Source organism: Erinaceus europaeus, chromosome 6 (assembly GCF_950295315.1).
Source record: "Erinaceus europaeus chromosome 6, mEriEur2.1, whole genome shotgun sequence".
Taxonomy (NCBI): domain Eukaryota; kingdom Metazoa; phylum Chordata; class Mammalia; order Eulipotyphla; family Erinaceidae; genus Erinaceus; species Erinaceus europaeus.
Genome location: NC_080167.1, coordinates 51,601,327 through 51,624,666, shown reverse-complemented (window position 1 = coordinate 51,624,666; position 23,340 = coordinate 51,601,327). Strand labels below are relative to the sequence as shown.

Below are 23,340 nucleotides of genomic sequence, written 5' to 3'. Positions count from 1 at the left end.
GCACACAAAACACAATAACATGCAAAATAACATATGCAATGTGCAGTAACACACCATACTTACAGTATATACAATACAAAAAATAGTGTTGTATACAGCACAAAATAATGTAGCATACAATGCATGCAAAAAATATCCCATATATAGAACATGTACAACATGCATACACACAGAACACACCATACACACACAATAAACATAGAATGCACAACATATACACAGCATGCAACGCAACTTTTTTTTTCCTCCAGGGTTATCACTGGGACTTGGTGCCAGCATGGCGAATCCACTGCTCCTGGAGGCTATTTTTCCCCCATTTTTGTTGCCCTTGTTGCTCTTGTTGTTATCATTGCCATTGTTGTTATTGATGCCATTGCTGTTGGATAGGACAGAGAAAAATGGAGAGAGGAGGGGAAGACAGAGAGGGGAAGAGAAAGATAGACACCTACAGACCTACTTTACCACCCATGAAGCGACCCCTGTGCAGGTGGGGAGCCGGGGGGCTCAAACCGGGATCCCCACGCTGGTCCCTGCGCCTTGTGCCACCTTGTCCCAACCCACTGCGTTACCGCCCAACCCCTGCAACACAACTTTTACACAAGCCTCTCCTAATCTTTCTTTTCTACTTTAGTTGATAAAACAGAGAAATTGAGAGAGTAGAGGAAGAGAGACACCTACAGATATGCATTACCACTCATGAATCCTACCCCTGCAGGTAGGGAGTGAGGGTAATCTGTGGACCTCAGAGGTAGTTTGGTGGGTAGAGCACAGAACTTGCATGTGTGAGACTCTTTGTTCCATCCCCAGCACCATCATTTTGTCTAAGGGGAACTCTGGCCTGTTTCATATGGTTTGATTTTTTTTTCCCTCCAGGGTTATAGCTGGAACTCAGTGCCTACACTACAAATCCACTGCTCCTGGAGGCCATTTTTCCCATTTTGTTGCCCTTGCTGTTGTTATTATTGATATTGTTGCCATTGCTGTTGTTGGATAGGACAGAGAGAAATCGAGAGAGGAGGGGAAGACAGAGAGGAGGAGAGAAAGATAGACACCTGCAGACCTGCTTCACCGCTTGTAAAGCGACCTCACTGCAGGTGGGGAGTCAGGGGCTTGAACCAAGATCCTTATGCTGGTCCTTAAGCTAATTGCCACGTGCACTTAACCAACTACACTACTACCCTGCCCCCATATTTTTTGATTTCTAAACAAAAGTGAAAAGATAACTTGCTACTCATTTGGAGGGTAAGACCAGAAGGGTCGTAGCAGGGAGGGTGGAGTATTTCTCTAGAGTGGGTAAAGAGACAGAGGGAATGGGAGGGAGATGGGGGTATAAGCCCAGTTTAGTAACTTCTGCAAGAAATAATGTCTGGGGTGAGCAGGCTTAGGCTTGGCTTCAAGTTGCCATAGTGGGCTTGGGGGCTGGGGAGCAGTGTTAGAGGTTGAACACTGGGCCAGATGTGATGAGGACAGGTGGTTGGAGAAAGGTGTAGGACCTGGGTTGGATCTGCATGTGAGAGGCAGACTCTGTGGAGTCTACTCTCTCCAGAGCCAACTGAGTCTGGAAAAGGTAGTTCTATCAGTAACCTACAGTTAATAGAGAACCAGACTAAGAACCATGCCTGCAAATCTTCTGAAAAAGAAGCTCATTCACTTCTTGGGCCTGGAGTTTCCTTTGTGAACCAGGCACTAGGAAGAATCCCCCAAATCCTTCCACACACACCCCCAATCACTGCTGATGAAGGAAATATAACATTGCCACCTACTGGCCATAAGAGGAGCCTTTGACAAAGCTCTCAGGAAAATCAAAAGGGATAGAATGGGCCCTGGGAGGCTTCACCTTACATGAGGCCCTGGGTTCAAGCCCTGGCCCCACAAGAGAACACCAGGAGTGCTTCGTGGATGGTGTTGTGCCATCACTTCTTTCTCCTTTCTCCACTTCTCTCTCAAAAAACATATAACAGAAGTTGGGCCAGGAAGCAGCTCAGCAGACATGAGACCCCAGGTTCTATCCCCAGCTTCATATCAGGTTGTATATGTGGATGGTGAAACAGTGCTAGTACCTGACCTGGTGTGTGTGTGTGTGTGTGTGTGTGTGTGTGTGTGTGTGTGTGTGTGTGTGTGTGAGAGAGAGAGAGAGAGGGGGGGGGGGAGAAATGAAGAAGAAGGGAGAAGGAGGGGGAAGAGGGTGGAAGAAGGGAGAAGGATGAAAGGAAGAGGGTCTGGGATGGTGATGCATCTAGTAGAGCACACATACTGACATGCACAAGGACCCTGGTTCAAGCTCCCATTCCTACCTGCAAAGGAGAAGCTTCTTGAGTGGTGAAGCAGTGCTACAGACCTCTCCCTCTCTATATCCTCATTCCCTCTCAGTTTATCTCTGTCTCTATCCCAAATATAAAAAGAAAGAAAGATAAGGGGGGGGACAGGCAGTGGTGTACCTGGTTAGGCACTCACATTACAGTGAGCAAGGACACAGGTTCAAGCCCCTGTTCCCCACCTGCAGGGGGAAAGCTTCATGAGTGGTGAAGCAGGGCTGCAGGTGTTTTTCTGTCTCTTTCCCTCTATATATCTCCCTCCCCTCTCAATTTCACTCTGTACATATCCAATAATAAATCAATAAATAAAATTTTTAAAAAAGAAAGAGAAGGGAAATAAACCTTTGGGCCTAAACCATGAAAGAAAGAAGGGAGAGGGATGAGGAGGAAGGGGAGGTAGAGTGGAAGGGAAAAAAGAGAAAGCTGAAGCATCCCCTTCCAGTGCTCAGACACACATGGATTGAAATTTCCAAGTGTGTTTTTCTCGAGGTGTTCCTCTCACAGGTGGAAAGTTCAGGAGAAGTTAAAACCCCACAGCTATAGAGAATGATATGACAGTCCGGAACTCGGGGCTTTCCAGACATTTCTTGGTGGTAAAGGTTACCAGGAAACTGCTTTCCAGCTTCTGTCAAGAGGAAGTGGGATGACTCTTTCCTCTCAGAACATGCTTGTTAATTTCTTTGCCTCTGCTTCACCCAGACCCTCAGGAAATGCTGCTGTAGCTCAAGACAGTCCTGCCTGTCTATCTGCCTGCATTCTCAATGTCAGTCCTTCCTCTTTCCTTCTTTTCACCGTCCTTCCACTTTTACTTTTTGCAGTTCTGACTGTCCCTCATCAGAATCCTTTTAAAACAGAATTTTTTTTCCTTACCAGTGCACTGCTCAGCTCTGGTTTATGGTGGTACTGGGATTGAACCTGGGATCTCAAGGCCTCAGGCATGAAAATCTTTCTTGCATAACCACTGTGCTATCTTCTTTGTCCCAGACATCCATTTTAATCTCATCTTCTGGTCTTGCTTTGAGATGTTGCCCTAGCTACTGCATTCCAATTCTCCATTTTTAGGGAATTGGGCTTATTTCCCTTTGGCTGAGAGCAGCTCTATAGACACCTGTTACCTGAGACTGGCCTCCAAAGGCAGGAGACAGGCACTTTGTTCACACACTCACATTTACTGTTGGGAAATATCTACTTGTGGATGAAGTTACTGGAACTTCTCTCATATCTAAATGAACCTGTAACATACTCTTCTCAGTGACCCCTGTGCATGATGGAAAATAAGAAGGTGTTATTTGTCCGGTCAAACCTGCAGACTGCCCTTACCTCATCTACTGCTGGCCTACTGTTTTTGTGGTGGTTGCTGTTTTTATCTGAATTGTTTTTCATAGTTTGAACCTACCTGTGTGATGCTGCCCTGTCCCAATATTCTATTCTGTATTATTTTTTTGAAATAAAAGGAGAGATTGAGAAAGAAAGAAGAGAGATGCTGCAATATCACTCCACCATCCATGGATCTCCCTCCCCAGTGTCATCATCCTCACATGTGGTGCTGGGGTTTAAATCAGGGCTTCTCACACAGTAAGATGTTTGCTCTCCCAAGTGGGCTATCACCTTGTTCCACCTCCCCATCTTTTACTGTGTGGAAACCAGAAGCCCCATGAGATTAGGTGACTTGCCCTGAACCTCAGAGAGCTAAGACCTGCTCACTAATCCTGACTTCCTCCCCAGAATTCATCCCATTACTGTGAAAGCAGTTCTAAAAGACTAGCTCTGTGTCATCTCTCTCTACTTGACAACTGCACCCTCCTAGGACACCCAGTTTTCTCCTGGAAGACACCCAGCACTCTCCCAAATTATCACACCCACACAAACCTTCTTCCTACCGAGGCTGCATCTCTGTCTTCTCTCCTGTTCCCAAGTGTCAGCACCTTATCAAAGTAAAGTCTTTATAGATTTCACAGCCAAGGTGTAGAGGCGCCTTGTGAATGTGTACTGAGACAACTTCAGCATGTTTCACCCTGAAAAAAAAAAAAATCCACACACTCCATCTGGATGAAAATCCCATTTCCATTTAACTGAGTGTGCATCACTCTCTATGCCGTCTTGGTGCTGAGGACACTCGTCCCAGCTCTGTGGGTGTGCAGAAGCCAGCGTTTGGGAAGCCATGTGGTAACCAACTCCAAGAGAAAGATGCCCTCCCCATTTGGTTAAGGGGAAGAAATTATCCTTAAACATCCAACTCAGCAGTAGTTAGGGCAAAACATAGAGTAATGAAAACAAATGGCATTATAACAAATTGAAAAGCATATCAGAAAACATATTGGAAAACAAAAGTGGTCCAGTTGACGTTAGAAGTGTTAGAAGTTTATATCTGGTCAGTTATTGGGCTCCCAGGCAAGGCTGCACAAACATGTCTTGGGAGACACGGATGTCTCTTAAAGAGGAATTATAAGGGAGTCAGGCGGTAGCACAGCGGGTTGAGCGCAAATGGCGCAAAGCGCAAGGGCCGGCGTAAGTATCCTGGTTCGAGCCCCCGACTCCCCACCTGCTGGAGGTCACTTCACAAGCGGTAAAGCAGGTCTGCAGGTATCTGTCTTTCTCTCCTCCTCTCTGTCTTCCCCTCTTCTCTCCATGTCTCTCTGTCCTATCCAACAACAACAACAGCCATGACAGCAGTAACAACTACAACAAGCACAACAACAAGGGCAACAAAATAGGAAAAATAGCCTCCAGGAGCAGTGAATTCATAGTGCAGGCACAGAGCCCCACCAATAACCCTGGAGGCAAAAAAAAAAAGGAATTATAGAACCACCACTGACATCTGTTCCTTGTTTGTTGGGGGCTGGGGTTCCAACACAGGTCTGAAAGAAGTCTTGACTGTCCCCATGACCCACTGATTTAGGTTTCTGAGTTTCATCTGCTGTCTCTCTTTCAGGTTTTACATAGAGAGCATCTCCTACCTGAAGGATAATGCCACCATTGAGCTCTTCTTTCTGAACGCCAAGTCTTGTATCTATAAGGTGAGAGCCTCTCCCACTGCTCAGAGACCCCATAAAGCTGGGAACCCCACGTGTTTGCCCCATATGATGGTTTTACCCAGAAGCATAAGGCATGTGTAAGTGAATTACTGTGGATAATGGGAATGTCTTTGAAAGCAAAGATACCAATGATATGATTCCTTCTAGTCTCGCTGCTCCTTGCTTTCAGCTCTTTGGAAAGTTCCTTATTTGTATTTGATGGATGAGCTTAACCTAGCATCTGATTCACAAGAGAAACCTAGACATGGGAGACCATGGATCAGTGAACTTAGCTCTCACAGTGCAAATGCACTTTTTTTAAATTTCTTTATTGGGGGATTAATGTTTTACAGTCAACAGTAAATACAGTAGTTTGTACATGCATAACATTTCTTAGTTTCCACATAACAATACAACTCCCACTAGGTCCTCTGTCATCCTTTTGCAAATGAACTTTTTAAAAAAATTTACTTACTTATGTTTAAGTGAGACAGAAAATGAGAGAGACTAGTGCACCACTCAGCTCTGGCATATGTGGTGCCAGGGATGGAGCCTGGGCCCTCAGGCATGTCAGTCCTGTGCTTAACCACCTAGTTATCTCTCTCCAGCCCCAGATTAACTCATCATAACCAAATGCATATGTATTTGGCCTTCTTGGGGTGTCCTAGATGTCTCTGTCAAAGAGTTGCTAAAATGCACACAGAAGGAGCATCACAACCACTGCTGTGGGTGGGGTCACTCACACCATTGTGTAGCCAGCACCTCTGTCCATTTCCAGAGCTCATCTCACACAGCTGATGCTCTCCCCCACCAAACAGCAAGCCCAGCCTTTCCTCCCCACCTAGGCCTCTGGCAGCCTCCACTTGCCTTTCCATCTCTGGGAGCTTAACCATGTTTAGGGCCTCAAAACAGTGGAATCGTGCAGTATTTGTCCTCTGCGAGTGACTTGTTTCATTTAGCATTGTGTCCTCAAGGTCTCTTCATGCTGTGGCAGGTGTTCGAGCTCCCTTGTTTTTGAAGGATGAATAGTATTTCACTGTGTGGTCAGACCATATTGTATCCACGCAGGCATTCAGGTTGCTTTGTCTTTGACAAGTTGTGAATAATGTTGCTATGGACATGGGTATCTGTTCAGATCCATGCCTTTGATTCTTTGGGATATATTTCCAGAAGCACAATTGCCAGGCCACATGGTAATTCCTATTTTCCCCTCTTTTGAGGAACTTCCATTTTGTTTCCCATGGCTGCTGAACCATCTTACAGTCCCACTAGGAGTGCTGAGAGGTTCCAACTTCTCTGCCTCCTCCCACACGTCTTGTTGTTGTCCTCACCAAGACTTTAACTCTCAGCTGACTTTTTTCAGATAGAGAGTCAAAGAAAGGAGAAGCAGAGAAGGAAAGACTAAAGCACCAAAGCTTCCTCCAGTGCTGTAGGATTGCTGTGCAGTGAACCTGGAGTGTGGATGGAAAAGCAGTCACCTTCCCAGATGAGCTACCTCACTTGCCACTAACGGGTGTGCAGTGGTGTGTCCCAGTGCTTTGGACTCACTTCCTTGTAGTGACATGGAGTAACTTCATGCACTGTCTAATGTTTGCCATATCTTCTTTGGAGAAATGTCTCATTTAGGGACAATCCCACATGAGCCAGGACAGTCCCTTGTGCAATTCCCCCAAATGTTTTTAGTTCTTCTTTTCACCCAGTGACCCAAATGGCCACACACATTTCTGTCCACACCCTTCCCTGGGCCAGGAGGTCTTGCAGAATACCCTGGAGAGAGAACCACCACTGGGAGAATGCCCTCAACACACCTTCATGTCTCCAGAGTGCAACCTCAGCAGAGCCCCTGTCACCCCTGTCAACCCAGAGAGGGACAGTGACACTTACTTGGCCTGAAATTTCCAGAAGTTGTCCAGATTAGTCTTCACACTGTTGAAAAGATGAAGGCTACTTTGTCTTCTGTGTCACCATGAGGAAGAGAAGGTACAGGAGGGATCTGATGTTTGCCTCAAGTCATATGGCTACTCAAAGGCAGCATCTGTCAGGGTAGAGCACAATACAGTAGTGCAGGAGGACAGACTCACCTGAGAGAGAACTCTCGAGCCAAGTGCACCTGCTGGAAAGTTCTTTGTGTCCCAAGGAGTCCAGAAGATTCCCTGTCTGAAGCTTCTTCCTGCTTAGACCCAGCTGCAGGGGAACTGCACTGCCCACTAAACACTAACACAGACACACAGAGATGGGGTCAGAATGGCCCCTCAGCCTCACTTTTCCTTCTGGAAGTTCTTCACATTCATAGCACAGAATACTTCTGCCTAATGCAAAGATTAAGAAGCATGAAAGATCTGGCTGTGACCTAATGAGGTTCCAGAGAAGGACCAACCACAGTGACTGAGCCAGGACTTTCTCAGGACTCAAGCCCAGACTCCTCAGGCAGAAGTATCTTGAGTTTCTTTTGGCCAAATGAAGAAAAAAAGGCACCAAACTTAGCTCCAGGAACTTGAAAAATACCTCTTTCTTGATAAACTATGGTTTTCTCATTATAAACTGAGAGTAATAATAACAATACCAACCTCACGGATGTCCGTAAATGGTGGGTCTTATTTCAAGTATGTGAAGTGCTTTGAAGTCTGGAAATAACTTGCAAACACTGTCCACGAGGTGGCAGGCTTGGGCAGGAAACGTCTGGGAGTTGGCGAGGGAAAGATTCCTTCAACTTGGGCCTGTACCAACTTGTGGCATGTAGGTACACCAGGTTGAAGGCAGAGGAGCAAGTTCTCAGTTCAGCCACGGGCACTGAGCTAGAACTTTTTGAAGATGTTGTTCACAGAGGACTCTGGGATGGATGAAAAAATAAGGAGCACAGACCCTCAGAATGCCAGTGCGTGGGGACTGGACCTCCCACTACCACCACCACCACACATGAAGCAGGAATCTTAAAATCTCTCTCTTATTTTATGCCTTTTCTACTAGGGTTGCTGTCAGTGGGCATGTGTTGCCACCAAACTTGGTCCTTTCCTAGCATTAAGCAAATTTGTTCTCACTAGGATTAGAAAGTCATCCATTAAAAACAGTTTCATAGGGGGTCAGGAAATGGCATGCCTGGTTGAGTGTTTATGCTACAATGTGCAGAGACCCAGGTTCAAGCCCCTGGTACCCACCCACCTGCAGGGGAGGAGCTTCAAGAGAGGTGAAGCAATACTACAGGCCCCTCCTCCTCCTCTTTTCTTTTTCTTCGTGTCTCTGTCTCTCTCTCCCCTTCTCCCCTATCAATTTATATCTCTCTCTTTCTGTCTCTATCAAAAATAAATGAATACATAAAAAATTTTTAAATAAACTTTCTTGTGGCCAAGGATGGAGAACATGCTCTGTCTGTGTGTGAGGCCCTGGGTTCTATCCCTGGCACCACACAGCAAATAATAGAAATTACATCCAAATAACAAAAACTCCTTCCTCACCTGGGCTCAGCAGTGCCTGCTGGGATGAAGTGGGCACCCCTCCCTCACTCTGCCCTGAATGTAGGTGCTTACACTGGTCGCATCTTGTGTTCCCATGCCACTTTGCAAAAGATCAAAGAAAGAGATTCTCTTCACTCAAGAGGACGTGTAACATAGGCCCAACATGGATACCACATGACCATAGAAACTACAGGACATCCCATTCCCTCTGCCCCCTACCCACCAGAGTCTCAGGAACAGGTTATCACTTCTCATGTCTCCCCAGACCAGTCAAGGCTCCAAGCAGGATGATCACTCAGGCAGCCCTACCTTCCTCCTGTAGCCCTGGGATGGGGTTGGAGGGCACAGAGGCACAGAGAAACATTCCCCCACCAGCAAACACCCCTAGATCTTCCCAGAAGGGTCCCCAGCTGGCTCTCTTCTCATCCCTATTCTAGAGAAAACACAGAACCCTAGGAAAGTGTGGGGCTTGCAGCCAGTTGCTGTGATCAGGCTCCACTTATTTTCTCTGTGTGAATAGTGGCCAGCACTTTGAACTGGTGATGTGAATGAGAAAAAGGTGGTGTGACCCTCTGTGTGCTTGTGGCCACATTCTGTAGACTCAGGTTTTCTCATTATAAAGTGAGAGTAATAATACCGACCTCAGGGATATTCCTAAGTGGTGTGAGTCTAAGTGGTAGAGGGGGCCCTGGAACCATGTTTTAGTACCTTGATCTCAGGTTTGAAGAACAGAGGTGGGACATAAGGCCTGAGCACTGTTTATTTACAGTGAAGTTTCAGAGGTGGATTTTGCAACAGGGCCAGGTATTAGTGGGGACATCTTGGGGACAGTTGGCATTAGGTGGCTAGGCAGGTATGTAGAGGTGGGGAACTATTTCCTGGGAAGTTGCAGTGAGTATCCTTGCTATGTCCAGGCTGGTCTCTCTACTCCTTGGGTCCCTGTACTTATCTGGGGACAGATGGCTAGATGATTCTCAAAGTCATAGACCAATGAAACTGGGTAAGAAATGGTGAAATACCTCTTTCCATCAGCTTCTAGAAGTGTGTGCTGTGTCCTGGACACTCCATTCTTCAATCCTTCCCCCATTACTTCTGCATTTTCCTTCTAAATTTTTACCCTTTTTTTATCAGGATTTTCTTTTGAGTTTCCCACTGCCATGATTCTACTGTCTTTAAAGTTCCTTTCTTTCTTTTCACATTCTCTTTTCTCTTCTCTTCTCTTCTGTTCTCTTCTCTTCTCTCTCTGTCTCTGTCTTTCTCTTTCTATCCTTCTTTCTTCCTTTTTTAAATAGAGGGCAGTACAGGTAGAGAAAGAGAAAGGAGAGACACCACTCCTCTACCACTTATGAAACTTCCTCCATGCATGTACTCCCATGTGGTGTTCTGGGGGAACTAGAGTCTAGGCCTTCTCCATGATAAGTGGTGTGCTCTACCAAGTGAACTTGCCCCTTCACTTTTTAAATGTGGTGCCAAGGATGAAACCTGGGGCCTTGTGTATATGTAGCATGTACCCTACTGCTGAGCCACCTCCCTGACCCAATTTTTAAAAAAAAGGTTTATTGCATAACGAGAGAGACAGACAGACATACCCAGAGCACTACTCTGGTATATGGGGCACCAGAAATTGGCCCATAAATTCCAAGTATAAAAGTCCTGCATTCTACTAGCTGATCTTTCTCCCTGACAACACTTCTTAATTAGTGAGAGAAGAAGAGCTCAAAGCACTGCTCCACTGTCCATAGAGTTCTACTTATTTGCCTCTGTAGTTTTCATGTAGTCCTGAGAATTGAGCCCAGAATCTCACATGTACAAAGCAGGTGGTTTACCTGCTGAGCCACCTCCTGCCTCTTAACTGTTTTTAAACGTATTTAGGTTTCAAGTGTGCTTCATATGCCTCCCCCTTCCCCCTGGTTTATGATCCCTATCCTTTCTCACAATTACTAATTGACCTTATCGTCCTGAAGTTTATTTTTGTTCATGTACCACATGTTGGTGACATCAAACAGTGCCTCTCTCGCCATCTGACTTATTTCATTGAGTATGGGGCCCTCCAGGACCACCCATATGTTGCAAATGGCAGGATATTAACTTTTCTTTTTTTCTCATCACTAGGGTTTCACCTCTCCAAACTGACTTTTTCAGATAGAATAAAATTGAAACAGAGACAGAAAAATAGGAGAGAGAGAGAGAGAAACACTACAGCAGTCCAGTGCAGTGGGGAGAGAGAGAAAGAGAAACACTACAACAGTCCAGTGCAGTGGGGGCCAGGCTCAAACCCAGACCACATACACAGCAAGCAAGTGGACTAGCAAGTGGCAAGTGAGTTCTGCCATCCAGGCAGAGCCTCGTCTAGTAGCTGAGTGGTGCATGGACACTCTAGCTTCTATCCATGCATCAGTCCATGGGCACCTAGGTTGTTTACAGCTAATGCTTTTTTGAGCAAAAGAACACATTTGTATCTTTACATGAGTGTTTTGTATAGATCCAAAAAGTGGGAGAACTAGATCACATGGCATTGCCTTTTATAATTTTTTGAGGATTCTCCTGGCAGCTTCCCATAGTGGCTGCACCCACTTACACCCACCACCAGCATCTCACTGTTCTAGTATCTTTCTTGGAAGGCTGTCAAGATTATAAAAGATAAAAAGTCACCCCAGACAGACAGAGGTGCTACCTCCCACTGACCTTAAGGACAAGTGTGATCAAGAATTTGGATTCGGCAGGTCAGATGTTGAATTGTACATCTCCAGTCACTTTACTCTGAATGATTGTGTGTTACACTGACAGGCTGCTGTCCGGTTGGTTGATGACAGTCTCCTGGAACTATGTGATGGCTGCATAAAATAAAACAAAGCAGAGACTCCCCCACATCTGTTCCCACACAAGCACAACCATCCTAACCTGGTAGTTCAGTCCAATAATGTACTAACAGCTAGAGGATGGCTCAATGGGTAGAGCACATGTCTTAATAAGTTTGAGGCCTGAGACTATGTGCTGATGCACCCATCACAGTATACATATTACCACATTTGAATGTGGGTATCAGCCCCCCATGCCCCACCTACAGAGGGGACAATTCATGAGAATTGGAACGGTGCTGCAGAGGGGTATGTGTGTGTGTGTGTGTGTGTGTGTGTGTGTGTGTGTGTGTGTGTGTGTGTGTGTGTGTGTGTATGTATGTATGTATGTGTGTATGTGTGTGTATCCCTCTCTATTTCTCTCTGTCTTTCACCCTCTATCAAAAATAAGGGGAAAGTTACCTCTGGGAACACTGATATCCTGCAGGCAAGAGTCCACTGATAATCCTGGCAGGGAAGGGAGGGAGGGGAAGGGAGGAAAGTGTGAGGCCCTGGATTCAAGCCCTGGCACCACATGGGAGCATCATGGACAGCACCTGGAAGCTCCATGGATGGTGAAATGGTGGTGTTGTATGGTCTGTCTCTCCACACATATACACACATGTACACATGCACATATATATCTGAAAATAAATAAAACAGTGAGCTCAAAACTATGTTCATACATAGGGCTGCTTCCTGGTGGCCGGGTTTGAGCTATTAGCTGGCCCCCCAGGGATGTTAAACATTAGCCCGCTGTTGACCATTGCCTGGATGTGAATGTTTGACAGAGAGCACACATATCACTGGCCAGTTCCCAGGAGCAGGAGGGCAGGGAAAGGAACGTGGTGAGAGGCAAGCCCATCTCTGGTGGAAACTCTGGGCAGTTTCTGTTCCATCGTGGGAATGCTGTGAAATGATTGACCTTCTGATGGGAACTGGTGACACCAGCACTATAGTCCCAGCCCCCATAGTTGGGATCAACTACAGCAGCTGACTCCACACAAAAAATGGCTGTCCTGTTCTCCATGTGCTAGCTGGATTTCTCCAAGTCCAACTTTCTAGCTGGTACAGCAGCAAATGTTATTATCCATCTAAGGCTTGAATGATACCTCCCTACCCCTGAAAACACAGAGGCAGCTAGCATGCATTGTATTGAGTTACTGGGGCCAGATCTGGACCCCTCCTCCCCCAAGCAGTGAGAAAACTCATGATTTGGGGCTGAGTTTTGCATTCAAGTGAAAAGTCACACTTGTCTTAGGAACTTCTATAACAGAAGTGGTTTGACCAGGTGGTGGCTGAATCTGACTCCTTCCTAGCTGATTGGGGCAGTGCAGGCTCAGGGTCACAGGCTGCATAGGAGTGTAGGATCTGTAACTCATGTGGTTCTGAGTCTCTGGTCTTGATAGCAGGGATTGGACCAGCAGGTGCCTATGTCTGTCCAAAATCTGAAGTTCTATATACCACTCCCCCACTGAAGGACTTAGTGGTGTTAGGTAGAGGGAAGAGTGTTCACTCTGTTAAACTACCACCAGGAGCAGCATGTCTGTGCTGATCTGGTCATCACCCTTGTTGCTGCTGGACTCAGTGTTTTTTTTCTGTCTTTAAGATCTAAATAATCTAGAGCAACTCAGTGGTGTGTGTGTGTGTGTGTGTGTGTGTGTGTGTGTGTGTGTGTGTGTAAAATGTATCTGGATCACCACCTCATGTTAAGTGTTTTTTTCCAAGAGAGAGAGAAAGAATAAAAGAGAGACAAGAAAATTTCATAAAATGAAAAAATACAAAGAGACACAAGAAAACATTTGAGGATGGATTTGTTTATTATGATGAATGTGGTCACACCACATACTGCAAATTCAAATTTCTCAAATTACCTGTATTACATAGGCAGGATTTTTAAAAAATCATTTAGGTCCCAGTAGAGCTGTTTTTAAAAATAACATAAACTACATCTTTAAAAATGCACACATTGATTTTTTTCTTAAAAAAAAGCAAAGAAATGTCTTTAGTCTTTAAGAGTGGATCCACAGATCAAGAGTAAACATTGAGGAGAGAACTAGCAAGACAGGTGCACTTTCAACCTGAACAACAGAATTGCTTTGACAGTGTGGTAGCAGACACTTAGTAGAACTCTACTGAGTGCAAGCCATGACTGGTACAAATGGTAATAATTATTATTAATGTTACCCATAGGGTTTTCACAGGGGCTCTGTTCCACCACTCCCAGTGGATTCTGTTTTGTTTGGTTGATTGTTTGTTTAGGTAGGGGATGAAAAACAGGAGAATAGAGGCAGAGAGAAGAGAGACAGTACAGCACAGTTCCACCACTTGTGAACCCTTTGGCGTGGTATTCCTTTTTGGTGGCTAGGGGTACCAGCTGTGTCCTTAGGCATGTTAAAATGTGCAGTATTTCCTGGTCCCTTTAACTTTATTAAGAGTAAGTGACCAGTCTCATTATAACATTACTTTCAGTAAAGCCCTAGTCTTATTTTTGAAATAAATTTTACAAAGAAAACACAAATGGTTATCAGTTACTCCAGTGAGCAGTTGGATTCACTGACTTATAAAAAACCAGGGCTAGTTCATTCCTTAATTTCTCATCAAGATTAAAAGGTGAGGGTCAGGAAATAGTTCACCCAATAGAGCGTATGCCCTACTATATACAGGACTCTGGGTTCAAGTCACATGGATGGTTCTAGGGGAGAGAACTCCATGGGTGATGACACAAAACTACGGTATCTCTTCTTCTCCCTGACCCCCCCCCCCCTTCTGCTTCCCTCCCTTTATTTCTAAGAAATAAAGAATGAGAAAGTCTGGACCAAGGAGGCCACTCAGCTGTGACATGGCATGTGTAGCAGGCCCTGGTTTTATTCCTCAGAGCCAATTGGGAAATAAAAAAGATTTAAAAGTGAGGAGACCTTAGAGGTGTGACCATGTCAGCCGAGGACCAGCTTCTTGCTCATTGAGAGGTGTTGTGTTAAAAGGGGTGTCACAGTGCAGAGCAAGTAACTCAGAGTCATTGCTTGGGGAACCGGAGACTTCAGGATCCTCCTCAAGAGAGGACAGCAAGCCCTCTGTTTAGGGACATGTCCCAAGAAGTCCTGGTAGAGTGGATGTTGTACACTCACCTCTCTTACTGGTTCTGCTTCTAGGAGCTGATCGATGTGGACAGTGAAGTGGTGTTCGAATTAGCCTCCTACATTCTACAGGTAGGTCAGTTCTTATCAGTATGTCCAGGGCTGCACTCAGGAGAGGGAGGAGTAAGACTGGATGTGCTCCCACGTCTGCGTCCTCTGGCTCTCTGTCATCTCAACACTGAGCCACAGTCTGGAAAAATCTACCAGAGACATTACACCATGCCAACAAACAGTGGCTTATGCAAAGGAAAATTGAGTGTCTGGCCTGAGTCTTGAGGAATCTGAGGCCATTTGGTCACCTCACTATCTTCAGCTTTGGTGCCTTCCCCCATTGAGGGAAAAACTAAGTAACTGAAGTAATTGCCAAGGAATCACTTCACACCACCCTGGGAAGACAGAAAAATGCCTTCAGCTTATACAAAAGAAAAGAAAAAAGAATTCTTATTGGATTCTGGCATCCCGGGCAATATGAGTAACACTGGCAAATAGACTTGAGATGATGTCATTAATTCATTCAGTTAACAAAGCATAATTGATCAGCTGCTGCATGCAAGGCATAAGATCAGATTCACTAGAGGTTTCATGGCTTCTGCCACCAAAGTCTTTGATAGCCTCAATAAAAACAAAAAACAAAAGAGACAGCCCACTAGAACTAGACACACTCCCAGATTCAGAATCTTCAAACTAGAGAAAAACTAGATCAGAGCCAAGAGGTAGACATTTGCATCTTTGTCATTATGAACATACATTCATAGCACATCACTTTCCAAAGTTGAACCTGGTGTTTTGTATTCAGATGGCAAAATTCAAAGGCAAATTAGCCCTTTCCTAATTACATTCCCATCAGAATGTGAGGAGAGCCATGCTGAGCTCGATCCACTCAGTACTGCACTTGCCAGCACTATAAAATGTATTTGAAAGTCTGTGACACACCATGAGAACGTTAGTTACACTGATGTTGTTTCTTTTCTTCTGCAGGAGGCAAAGGGGGACTTTTCTAGGTGAGTTTCCAAGTTTTTGCTCTAGAATGTTTTCTGCCACACCTGTATTTCAAGAAGTGATTTTCTCTTTCTTGCATGGGTGGAAAGTGCATTCATATCACTGAGCAGTAAGGGGATCCCAGCTTCCAATGACACAGCTACGCAGGTGGGGAAGGAGGCCATCCTGTGCTAATAACAGGCCTAGAAGGCCCCAGAAAGCTGAGGTGCAGGCCCAGTGTCCCTTAGGCCCATTGGATTGAGGTGTGTGTGGCTCCTCAAATGTCTCATGGAGTCTGAGTCACTGCGATGTGTGAAACTGGGTATATATACCCCAGCAGGCCTAACACAGATGGGGGCTTCTTTCTTCTCAATCCTTGACTGTCAAGGGAGCAAAATGCTGTCCCATTTGGAGACTTCACGTGTGAAAGTGTGACAGTAGAGGCATCCTGCTATTACCTTCCTTCCTCCCTGAATGTTACATAGGCAAGAGAGAACATAGGCAAGAGAGACTACTGTGAACCTGGGCACTGCTTTCAAAGCCAAGGTCTCTGCAGTTCAGTCTTGTTTGTTTCATTAAATGCTGCCCATTGGCCTGCTTAGCTGCTCATGGAGCCCTGGGTCAGAGCCCCATCACCACATGAAAACACATGGATGGGAGAGGAGAGATCAGTGGATGGTAGAGCAGTGCTGTAATACCATTCCTCTCTGTCTCATTCTCCCTTTTTCCTCTCTCTTTCTCCATAAAGTAATGAAAAACTTGGCCCAAGGAGTCTGCTCAGCTACAACATCACACATGCAAAACCACCAACTTCACTCCCTGATGCCACTAAAAAAGAAAAGAAAAGGAAGGAAGGAAGGGTCTATGTTTTATCTTATAACCTGTATGTTTTCTCATACTGGGAGGGGTATGGGGTTTGATCTATAATTGCTACATAAACTTTGTCAGTTGGTGGCCTCATCATACTTGTGAGCTTTGTTAAGCTCATGAATTGACTAACTTTTTAGATCTGAACTGCTTTCTCTCTGCAGTCCTGTAATGTTTCATTGGCTTCCTGGGATAAGTATTCTTACCCAGCAGAGCTTGGTGAGGGGCAGAGCAAGCTCACTTAGTGGAGCACACACCTTATGAGACACTGAGGCCCTTGGTTCAAGCCCCAGCACCACATGGTAACACCATAGATAGCACCAAAGGGAATGCAGAGTTGGTAGTGCTATGCTGTGTTGTGTTCTCTCTCCATTTCTCTCCCCCTCCCCAGTGGTGGCACCACAGAAATCCCCAGAAACATCTAAAAAATAGTGTTATACTCTTAGGGTCAGCTAGAGTCAGCAAACATTTGCCATAAATGGCCAGACTTGGGTGTCGCCAGGTATGTAGGCCATAGAGACTATTGTAGTCACTTAACTCTTTCCCTCAATGCAAACACAACCAGGGGCCTTAGGCAAACAGATGGCTGCTGTGGCAGTGTGTCAATAAAGCTTTATTTATACACTCAGATGTTAGGATTTCATGTGAATGCTTATGAGTCACAAGATAACATTCTTCTAACATTTTTCCTAACCACTGAAAAATGTGAATGAGCACGAGGACCATTGTAAGGAACCCGGTTCAAGCCCCCAACTCCCCACCTACAGGGGGGTCGCTTCACAAATGGTGAATCAGGTCTGCATGCATCTATATTTCTCTCCCCCTGTCTTCCCATTCTCTCTCGATTTCTCTCTGTACTATGCAACAACGACAGCAACAACAATAATAATAACAACAACAATGATAAGCAACAAGGGAAAAAAATGGCCTCCAGAAGCAGTGGATTCATAGTGTAGGCATCAAGCCCCAGCAATAACCCTGGAGGCAAAGAAAAAACAAGAAAAAGAAGATAGAAAAATGTGAATGGCATCTTTAGATCACTGGCCATACAAAAGCAAGTGTGGGGGGCGGGTCAGATCCCTCCAGTGGTTTATAGATTGTTGGCCCCTAGTTCTAAAATATGGTCTCTTCCACTTTGTTTGACTGTTTGCACAAGGAGACCTCTGTACCCACCCCTTATTTAGGTTTTCTGCATCTTGGCATAAAGGAGAAGTGGAGAATCAGTTTTGGGGAGTAGGACTTTCTTTCCAGAGCCTTAACAGGAGAACTTCAACTTGTAGTTGGCTCAAATTGCTGAAGGAAACATCTACAGGAGATAGAAGCTAGACTTTCTAACATTTTTCTGTGTTCTTTTTTTTTCTTTCTTTTTCTTTTTTGTACCCTTTGTTAGCATGGAGGGGAAGGATGTTAAAAGTGCACTGAGTGTTAAGGATCATATCTACTCACAAAGACTCCGAGGAATCCCTGATCAGAGGTGCAGTGCCCTCAGACCCAGTGGATTTCCTCATCTGGTCTTCATTTTCTGGAGGTGCTCCCCCCACCCTTATGTCGCTGGCTATGAATGGTGCTATAAATATTATTTATTTTTGAGAGTGCCCTGACAGGCAGGAATGTGGACTGTGAGTGTTGTAATTCTGCCACACAGCTCATGGGAACGGGAGGACCATGGGGAAGGCCAGGCTTGGCCCTGCAGTAACTCATGCTCCCCCCCCCCCCAAGGAGCCTGTGGAATGCCAGCCTGCTGGCCACAGAGAAACACGGGGTCCTGCTCTAGCCTCATCTGTCACAGCACTGTCTCACAGTTTATGACAGCAGTCCACTGGGGAGAGAAATAGCTGCCAGGGCACAGCGAGGTCAGCCACCTGGTGCAAAGGCGTTCTGTTGCTCCGGTAGCATCTCTTGTGTGGGATCCCCAGTGAACACTCACTGCTGTACCCGGTCTGCTCTATGTTCTGGAGGTCTGGGGATAAGAGCAACAAGTCTAAATGTACTATTTGTGTTTCCTCCCATGAGTGTGGGTGGACACCCCCTGCCACACACACCAGCGGTTGCAGTTGAGCACATTTGAACGGATGATTGAACCTGGGACATTTTGATGATCTGTTGTCATAGGTTAGCATTACAGAGATATTTTTTGTTGGTTTCGTTGCTGTATGAGTACTACATGCAGGACTATAGAACCATAGCTCTTAATTGCTTTGCCTTGTCTACTATCATCTACCTATGCATAATACATTTTCCTGAGCATTGATAATAAAATGACATGTCAGCTTAGAACATACAGAGGGCTGGGAGATGGCTCGCCGGGTGGAGCACTACCACCATACACAAGGACCTGGATTCCAGCCCCAAGCTACCATGTGGGAGCAGCTGCACAGGGGAAACTTCATGAGTGGTGCTGTGCTGTCTCTGTTTCTCTCCCTCTCTGTCTCTCATGCTTTGTCTTTAAAAAAAGAGAGAGTGCTGGGAAAAGAGGAATTGTACAGGCCCAGAATCCCAGTGATAACAGTAAGAGCAAAAAAATGAATAAAGTTAGAGGAGGAGGAGAGCATACAGGCACACTGAAAAGACTAATTAAACTTGCTCCAGGAATTTAGTTTTTGTTTTCTTTCGTAGAGTCTGGTCCTCACACATGTGTGGTTTCTTACTGCTCCCAAGCCAACTAATTTTCATTCAGACAGAGTGGGAGACACCACAGCAGAGTTTCCCCCAGAGTAATGGCACTCCCGTGAGGACTCAAACCTGGGCTGCCCACAGGGCGAGGCACTCACCCTACCTGGTGAGTTATCAATCCAGCTCTAAGACTCAATTCTAACAAGTTCTATAAACTAATAACTTTGCAAATGAATGGTGGCACACAAGACCAAAAGTGACTTTATTTTTTTTGTAATTGAGAGTCTTAAACCTGTTCACTTCCTAAAGGCAGTTTGTCCCAGGATTCTATCAACCTTTATACTTATATTTCAAAGAATATATAGAAAATACAATTATGTGGAATGATTACTACAAACTATACATTCAGGGAGCAGATCCCTTGAAGTGCAAGAAGGAAAAGGTTATTTTTATGAAAGAGGGAAGTCAAAAAGTGCTGACTTGCTTTGGTCAAAAGAGAAGCATGTCAGAACCACCCAGAATGATTCTCATGAGGCATACTGGTTGTTATTTCTTCTTTGGGGCTTGAGTGTTGCTTCTCAAGCCCCTGGAAGCATCTTCTTGCATAACTCTCTTTTCTTCCCCTTAATAGAAATGCTTACATTCTAGTTTCTTAATTTGACAATGAGCTATTGGCTTCAGTACAGTTGAAAGAAAATGCTTAGGGGGAGTAGTGGGGCAATTCACCTGGAAGGACAACTACTTTATCATTCACAGGACCCAGGCTCAGAGCCCTGGCACACCACATGGGAGTACCATGGCACCAGGGAAGTGTTGAGGTATCTCTGTCTCTGTCACTTTCTGTCTGGAAAGGCATCCCAGAACTGTGAAGCTCTAGTGGGGTGGGAAAAGGGGTGGTAGAGTAGGGGAAGGAAAAGGAGGAAGTGGACCAAGAGGAGGAGAAGGAAACGGGGTATCACTAGATAAGGGTTATCCCTGTTATGAAGAACTATAGATATACATGCTCCTATTGTAGCATATGCAGGACAAATGGGTAAGAGATCGTTCAAGGTTTAGGAAACTGTCTTATCTAACAATAATATTTTCTCACATGTATCATTTTGCTCAACACAGTTTGCAGTGATCATATGTCACCTCCTGGTGTGTATATATGGAAAGAAATGAATGTCCATCAGCAACCAGGAAGTCAGTAGATTTGTCGTTTCTGTTTGAAAACAACCAGAGTGCCTATGGAACTGCTAAGCACAGAGGCTAAATAGGTCAGTGACTGAGTAGGGTCAGCAGTTCAAAAACACAGTTTCTCAGTTGATCATTGCTGTTTAAATATCAGCTAGCACACATTTTCTCTGAATGACACAGACTTTATGCATCATAAATACTGTAGTGGTTTGAGTGCTGACCACTGGCATTTCCTACTTGAAATTTTAAAAAAGAAAGTAGTGAGTTTATTGGGGGAAAGTAATACTCTCTTCCTTTAGAAGGCCAGGTTAGGGAGCCAGGCGGTGGCACAGTGGGTTAAGCACACATGGCAGAAAGCGCATGGACCAGCATCAGGATCCCGGTTCGAGCCCCTGGCTCCCCACCTGCAGGGGAGCCACCTCACAGGCAGTGAAAGCAGGTCTGCAGGTGTCTTTCTCTCCCCCTCTGTCTTCTCCTTCTCTCTCGATTTCTTTCTGTCCTATCCAACAACAATGACAGCAATAACAATAATAACGACGAAAAACAACAAGGGCAACGAAAGGGAAAAATAATAAATAAATAAATAAATAAATAAATAAATAGCCAGTTTAGGAAACACCTCATCTAATCAACTAATCAGGACATCCAGGGTCTGTAGTTACATTTTTTTCTATTTGTGATTTAATAATGATGGACAAGATTGTGGGATAATAGGAGTACAATTCCACACAACTCCCACCACCAGAGATCCAAATCCCATCCCCTCCACTGGAAACTTTTCTATTCTTTAGCCCTCTGGGAGTATGGACCAAAGATCTGTATAGGGTGCAGAAGGTGGAAGGTTTGGCTTCTGTAATTGCTTCTGTGCTGGACATGGGCATTGACAGGTCGATCCATACCTCCAGCCTATTTCTGTCTTTCCCTAGTGGGACAGGGCTTTAGAGAGGTGGGGCTCCAGGACACATTGGTGAGGTCATATGCCCAAGGATGTCAAGTTGGCGTCATGGTAGCATATGCAACTTGGTGGCTGAAAAATATTATGATATAAAACAGTACAGGGGCTGGATGGTGGCAGACCTGGTTGAGCACACATGTTAAAATGTGCAAGGACTTGGGTTCAAGCCCCCAGCCCCACCTGCAGGGGTAAGCTTTACGGGTAGTGAAGCAGGGCTGCAGGTGTCTCTGTCTCCTTCTCTGTCCCCCCCTTCCTCTCAATTTCTGGCTGTCTCTATCTAATAAATAAACAAAGATAATAAAATTTTTAAAAAATATATAAAGCAGAATAAATTGTTTAATAATCAGGAACCTAAAGGTAAGAATATAACAAATGAGATTTGGGGTCTTCATGTTGGAAGAGGCCCATGACTTTACTAATTTTTGCCTGAGCCTGACAACTAACATGCAGGTGGGCTGAAAGTATTGTCAGAGTTTGGAATAAGACTAGCAAGCTGTATCAGGTCATAGAGTAGCTCCCAAATATGGGGAAAGTATGTAGATACTGTAAACTCCATTGATCTGACCAAGGGGTGTAGTTACATTTTAATTTCCTTTACTAGGAGGCTTCTTGCTGCCCTATGATAAATATGTGAAGAATGGCTCATAAGAACTTGTATGTTACTTGGTTTTGGTTTCTTTAAGGGGCCCTCACTGAAAACTAGTGGTCAATCTCCTTACCCTCATCTTGAGAATTACTTCACTTTTCACTTTCTCTTAGCCTTTCTGATACTTATAAAAAGTGTCCTATAAAAAAAAAAAGGAGGAGGAGGAAATTTTTATCTGAGATCCAAAAGTCCCAGGTTCCATCCCTGGCACCACTATAAGCCAAAGCTGAACAGTGCTTTAGTTTATCTGTCTCGCATAAAAACAAATAAGGGACAGGCAGTGGTGCACCTGTAGAGCATACACATTATAGTGTGTAAGGACCCAGGTTCAAACCTCCAGCCCCCACCTGCACAGGGGAAGTTTCACAAATAGAGTAGCAATGCTGTAGATATCTGTCTTTCCCTTCTCTCTCAATTTATCTCTATCTCTATCCAAAATAAATACATAAATGAAGTGTTTTTTAAATATTTATTTATTTTCCCTTTTGTTGCCCTTGTTGTTTTTTATTGTTGTAGTAGTTATTGTTGTTGTTATTGATGTCGTTGTTATAAAATAGGGCAGAGAGAAATGGAGAGGGGAGGGGTAAACAGAGAGGGGGAGAGAAAGGTAGACACCTGCAGACCTGTTTCACCTCCTGTGAAGCAACTCCCCTGCAGGTGGGGAGCCGGGGCTTTGAACTAGGATCCTTAAGCTGGTCCTTGAGCTTCATGCCACATGCGCTTAACCAGCTGCACTACCGCCGACTCCCAAATGAAGTCTTAATCTCTTTTGTGGGAGGGCACAGAACTTTGGTGGTGAGTGTAGTATGGAACTGTACTGCTATTATCTTTTTAAAAATCTTACAAATCACTAATATTTTAAAAAAATAAAATGACACTACTAGACAACATTTTGGCTAGTAGATGACTTGATTAAAAACCCCTTTATGGGGGATGGATAGAGGCTCACCGGGTTAAGAACACATGGCTCAAAATGCAAGGACTGGCATAAGTTCAAGCCCCTGGCTCCCCACCTGCACAGGAGTTACTTCACAAGCGGTGAAGCAGGTCTGCAGGTGCCTATCTTTCTCTCCCCCTCTTTGTCTTCCCCTCCTCTCTCCATTTCTCTCTGTCCTATCCAGCAGCAACAACAACAATAGCAATAACAACAACAAATGGCCTCCAAGAGCAGTAGATTTGTAGTGCAGGCACCAAGCCCCAGCAATAACCCTGGATGCAAAGAAAAAAAAAAACAACTTTATGATGGGGGGGGGGAAGCAGGTGTTGACACACCCAGTAGGGTGCACATGTTACCATGCATGAGGACCCTGGCTCAAGCCCCCAAGTGGTGAGGGAAAAATCTTTCCT

The 23,340-nt window shown here is 45.0% G+C and overlaps 1 protein-coding gene across 13 annotated transcripts in view; it reads left to right on the top strand.

Moving 5' to 3' along the window:
• FRMD4A (FERM domain containing 4A) overlaps window positions 1–23,340 on the top strand; it is a 593,356-nt gene that overhangs the window by 478,601 nt on the left and 91,415 nt on the right. For all 13 annotated transcript variants that reach the window (XM_060192202.1, XM_060192203.1, XM_060192201.1 and 10 more), the window contains 3 exons: window positions 5,248–5,332; window positions 14,771–14,827; window positions 15,734–15,756. In XM_060192202.1, the coding sequence (XP_060048185.1) occupies window positions 5,248–5,332; window positions 14,771–14,827; window positions 15,734–15,756 (165 nt within the window). The remainder of the gene's footprint in view (window positions 1–5,247; window positions 5,333–14,770; window positions 14,828–15,733; window positions 15,757–23,340) is intronic.